At 37.9% G+C, this 5716-nt stretch overlaps 1 protein-coding gene across 7 annotated transcripts in view; it reads left to right on the forward strand.

Moving 5' to 3' along the window:
• Nucleotides 1–5716, forward strand: part of Med12l (mediator complex subunit 12L) — a 329972-nt gene that overhangs the window by 28566 nt on the left and 295690 nt on the right. For all 7 annotated transcript variants that reach the window (XM_031373910.1, XM_031373909.1, XM_031373912.1 and 4 more), the window contains exon 4: nucleotides 4766–4957. In XM_031373910.1, the coding sequence (XP_031229770.1) occupies nucleotides 4766–4957 (192 nt within the window). The remainder of the gene's footprint in view (nucleotides 1–4765; nucleotides 4958–5716) is intronic.

The raw sequence follows: 5716 nt of genomic DNA on the forward strand, positions 1-5716 counted from the left end.
CTTTTGGCTGCGTGAGCAGTCAGTATTTGGTTGGTAAGGGCCTTTTAAACCCTGCTGAATCATCCCTACCATTCTTCTTGTTGTACACCATCTTCCAGGCTCATTGTGTTCCCCGTGTGTCTGCCGCTGGGTGCAAGGCAGGCTCAGCAGTTCTGGAGTATCCTTAGCGCTAGGTCTTCTCGGTGGACAGAGAGGACAAACGCTTCTCTGTCTAGCTCACCTCTTTCTCTATCTCCTGGGGGTAGCATTTCCGACTGCACACCACATAGTATTTCCTTATCCTTTCCTGTTTGGCCTTTGTGTCTTCTTTCTCCTGAAGTGAGAATTGCACTCTGCAACATCACCAGAGTTGACTGTGTGTTACGGCACACGTAAACTGTTTCTCAGTAAATTCTTTCAGTGCCACCACAACAACCAAGTTTCTGTATAAGATTCACAGTTTTTCTACAATTCCTTTGTCCTTAACCAACTTTCATTAACAATGTCTCGTCAGAGTTGGAGGGAAGACGCTTGGGGGGAGGTAGGGGGGTGGAGGAAGAAGTGATGAATTATATTTTAATTAAAAATGTAGAAAGATTTATAGACAGGCTATTTTGTGTAGAAGTTTATTGAATTAAAAATATCTTTTCCATGGGTCAATTACACACACACACACACACACACACACACACACACACACACACGAGAATTCTTGCTCATTTTCTTTTAATAATTGATTTAAAATTCTTTATTCATTATTCTTTTTTGATATTAAAATGAGCACAAATAAAAGTAAGAAATAAAAAAAGCAAGTCAATATCTAGACTTCCCTTCTCTCACAAAAACACACAAATAATTGACTGTTTGCTCAACCATCAGTGGAAATACTATTGATTTGTATATAATGCTATTGACCAGATACAGCGATAGTTTTAAATTTGCCTTTTTGAAATCTTTATACCCTTCATGTTACAACTACAATTCTGTATTTGTGATTAATATGTAGTTGTAGATATGTAATTCGATTTAATGTTTGCCAGTTAGCCATATTTTAGTGCATAGATCTGGGGCAGTGCATACATTCACATCACTATGTAACTATCTCCCCACTGCTTGTCCCCAGGACACTTTCATCTTTGTCAAGTGATCTACTGCTCATGTCCTGCATGGCTTGGTCCTAGACACCTAAATGGGTCAATTTGGGAATAGAGAAACATTGAAGAAATGACAGGGACACATATAGAAAAGCTGGGATCAGGTGGGCCGTGTCTTTGATGGAGGGCACCTCCCACAACCTGGAAATTCTGTGTTTTATTAGATATAGCAGAAGGAGGAGGGGCAGCTAGTCTGGGCAGTAGGTCTCTTGAGAGGGACAGTTTCAGTCTGCAAATGCCTGGGAGGAGGAAACCACCATCTGCTTCCTGTACATAATATTTGCTTTTCCTTAAAATCCCAGTCTTTACAAAAGATGTGTGTCCAACTACACAGGAGAGATTTGTCTCTTGGACTTTGCTCTCTGACCTCCACATACTCTGGTGTGGATGTGCCTGGACACTCCTACCCCTGCCCCAAATACATCTATATATATGTATATATATGTATATACATATGTATATATGTATATATATATATATATTCTATCTCTTATACATGCAAATAATAATAAAACTATAAATAGAAAACAAAGCCTCTTATCTAATATAGTAACATTATAGGTTAGGGTTTCAGTGTATGGATTTTGGGGATTCAGAGTCTAGATTATGTCAGAGAGTAGGATTTTTTTTTAATGTGTTATGAATGCTCAGTTCTTGGTTCTTAGTTTCAAATTTTATGTTAATTTAGGTAGATAACCAAGTTAACAAAATAGTTTATTACAACTTAGACCACCCTTTCTATGAGATGTATGCTAGGCCCTAATATTTCTTATGTAAACTTTATTTCATTAACATGAAAGGTATGAATCTTAGTGTTTAGCACCTGATCTTTTCCATTCTTATCAAAGGAGCCATAATCTGAACAGTTCTGGGTGGATAAAAACAAGTGCTGAATGAACCTTCTTATGTTTTGTTTGAAAAAGTATAAAATGGTATTAGACTATTTGAAGGGTGATATGGCAGTATAATTAAAATTGCAGAATTGTGCTATCCAAATTATAGAAATAGGGAAATAATGTGAAAGGTAGTTCAATTTAACAGGATTTATAACACTAATGTTTAGAGCCAGTGCTCAAGGTGCCTGTTAATACTCTCCTGATTAAATAAAAGACAGCAGATCCGCGTAGAACATTATGAATGACTGAATGAATGAATTCAATATATAGGCATGAAACACTTATGCTTGAGTCTGCATATTAGCTAGATTTGCCAGAAAGGAAAGTAACAAGTATGTTTGCTTTGTGTGTGCTAAGCAACAGTGGAAGGTACACAGCTAAATAACCACACTGATAATTTGGAGGTAGGGATTAGGTTTTGGGAGTGAGGCTTTAAAAAGTATATCTTCTCATTTTTAATGTATTGCCATTAGGAGAAAACTAAGCACTGTAGCAGATCAGTGACATATCTGTAATCTTAGCACTTGGGCTGGAGGGAGGCAGGGACATCATGCGTTCCAGTGTTCCAGGCCAGTGTGAGACCACTTTTAAAATCATTTTTTAATGCTATATGGTTTTGAAATATTTCTGATTCTTAATGTGCTTCTCTTTAGTCTTGCTTACTTAGGAATTTCAACTTTGCTTTGTTTACAAGAGTCACTAAGGAGAACTCTAAAACATATGTATCCAGTTTGTTCCATTATTCACATGGTCCACTGATTCCTTAGACTTGTTTTCATTTCATACCTCTGTTTATTATGATTAATGTACTTACTCATAATTGCAACTTAGAGGTTTCTCTAATATACAATAGTATATGCTGTTAGCTATTTAGTGCCCTTGGTAGAAAGACCAAATATCAGTCGAGAGATTTAAAATCAAACATTTTGCTGCTAGTGACTGCTTGTTTACAAACTCTGTCATCAGGGATGTACTGCCTTGTTCTGCATGGCTTGGTCCTGAGCTCCCAAATATGGTAACTTGGGAATGACGTTTTCAAGCTCTATTTTCTACTTAATTTAGCCACAGAATAATACAGTTTCTACTTAGTTTATCTGTCTAGCCATGCTTCTACCTAATTTATCCACGGAAAATTCTAGAAACATTTGACTTAAAGAGAAAAAATTTAGTGAAATTTGTTTCAAAACAAAAATCCGATATCTAGCTTTTGTTTGTTTGTATGTTTTATTACTTTAGCTTTTGTTAGGCACTATCCTATTGCTAAAAAGAGACATCATGACCAAGGCAGCTCTTATAAAAGAAAGCATTTGAGGGCTTGCTTACAGTTTCAGAAGTTTACTCCATTAATGATAATGTCAGGGAGCATGGTGGCATGCAGACGGGCACTAGAGCAGTGGGTGGGAGATGATCCCTAGGCAAAGAGAGAAAAAGAGAGGGGAAGGGAGGGAGAGAGTGGAGGGACGGGGAAGGGGGAGAGGTAGACATACTTAAGACTTCTTACAATTTAGGACATGGGCTTTTTACACCTTTAAAGCCCATCTCCAGTGACACATTTCCTCTAACAAGGCCACACTTCTTAATTCTTCTAATCCTTTCAAATAGTGCCACTTGCTGATGACTAAGTATTTAAATATATGAGCCTATGGGAGCATTCTTATTTACACTACCACAGTTTTATTACTGCTTTTCAGTTCAGTTCTCATTATCCTGACTAATAGCTCCAGTCAAACCAGGTCAGACTGTGCACAGGGTATCTGTTGCCTCCAGCTTTTAACTAAGGTGGGATTTTTACTTTTTGGTTTTCCAGGGGAGTGTTTTAATTTACTTAGGTTGCTACTGTTTGCTAACTACTGGCAATACTTCTTAGAAACGGTTTGCGTCACATAACTGAAAGGTTCTCTGGGAACAAATGTGATGCTTTCTGGACTCTTGAAAACCCTTACTTATCAGGTTTCCTGTCGCCTTGCTCTCTTCTCTCCCTCCCAGCCTATCTCCCTTCCTGCTCTTTGCTCTTCTCAATCTTTCTCTTTGCTAGTCTTATACTTGGGATAACACGAAATGCTAAAATAGTTGGCAGATGCCTGCTTCTCTGCCTCTGTCCCATTCAGACTTAGTGACATACTCTCCCCCAGCTTTCCTTCCCCTCCTTCCCCTGATGCTTGTAAAATTGGCAGTTCGATCAAAAGGCTGAGTACCTAACTTACGCCTCTTGTAATTTTTCTCTTAAATATATTTCTCTAGATTCTTGAAGGAAGTAACATTATGTGTAAACGCAGATTTTCATTTCTAAAAGTATGTGCTCTCTAAGACAAAACAGGAGTAAGACTGGTTCCTATGGTCCTATCTCTGTCCTCCTCAGTGTACCCGTGTGAGGGCACGCATTCTCTCCTGTGGCCTGCGCAGTGTGGCAGGGGAGAGTGTAGCTTTCTGAAGATTCTGAAATTCATCCTGATGGAATTAACTTCACGTTGCCAGAGACTTCCAGTGCTTGCCTTTTCCCAGTTGCTGGGGGACAGTGGGGCGAAGGTGGGGAGGGAGTTTTTCACTGTATTACTTTGGGGCTTTAAGACTTAACTATGTGCAAATCACAGTTTTTAAGCTCCAAAGATACACATTTTTATTTTCTCCAATGGGCTGTATCAAGATTTTAGTGGAAACAATGAAGACAAAGTAGGTAATACTAAGGCTGTTGCACGCTGTCTTTAAACACTGTCTTGCTTCCATGTTTTTCTGCAGATCGGTGCATATTTCAGCAGCATATTGGCTGAGAAACTGAAGCTTAACACTTTCCAGGACACCGGAAAGAAAAAACCCCAAGTCAATGCTAAAGACAATTACTGGCTGGTTACGGCCCGATCGCAGAGTGCCATTCATAGTTGGTTCTCTGACCTAGCAGGGAATAAACCACTTGCTATTTTGGCAAAAAAGGTATCAATATTTTCTTCTATTGTTATAATTACAGTTTTATAAATGAAGCTGTTTGAGATAATGTTCACGTGTACACTTATTTTTTTCCCTATTCTTTTTTAAACCAAAGGTTCAGTTGTATTAAAAAAAAAAAAAAAAAAAAAAAAAAAAGAGTAACAACAAAGCTGGGAACCAGACTGAGAATCTTTCTGAGAGTGACACTGTGTGGTGCAGACTTCCATGATGCCAACCCTGTCCTCATCTCCTCCAGCAGTATCATTCACAAATCAAAGGCAACTGTCCCACACTTGTTAATGAAAGGAGCTAAATGGAAGCTGCCTATATATTAAGAGCCAAAACAAGTGTTTTTCATATATTTCTCTTTTTAATATATAAGATTTTAATTAATCCTATAAAGCTTTTACACATTTTCCTTCCTTCCTATTCTTGTGTACTCATTTTAGTATTTAATAAATGTTTATTAATTTTTTGAGAACTTAAAAAAAAAAGGTTCAGTTGTAGGTACACGCTGCCAGATAGTTCTGCTCTTAAGTTCTTCCCTCTATGTTTTGATTACAGCAGTTTTTGCTGACTTAAATATATCTTAAAATTTAAGTGTAGGTAATAAGGCTTCATTTTTTCCTCCATGACACTTTCAGTTTTCTTAGATCAAGGTGTTTGAGATACAAAGAAAAGATTGCTTGGTTTGAGATTATTCCCATGTCTGTCAAAATACCCATCCTCACACACACGTGTCTACACACACACACACACACACAC

This window comes from Mastomys coucha, unplaced genomic scaffold (genome assembly GCF_008632895.1).
Source record: "Mastomys coucha isolate ucsf_1 unplaced genomic scaffold, UCSF_Mcou_1 pScaffold16, whole genome shotgun sequence".
NCBI lineage: Eukaryota > Metazoa > Chordata > Mammalia > Rodentia > Muridae > Mastomys > Mastomys coucha.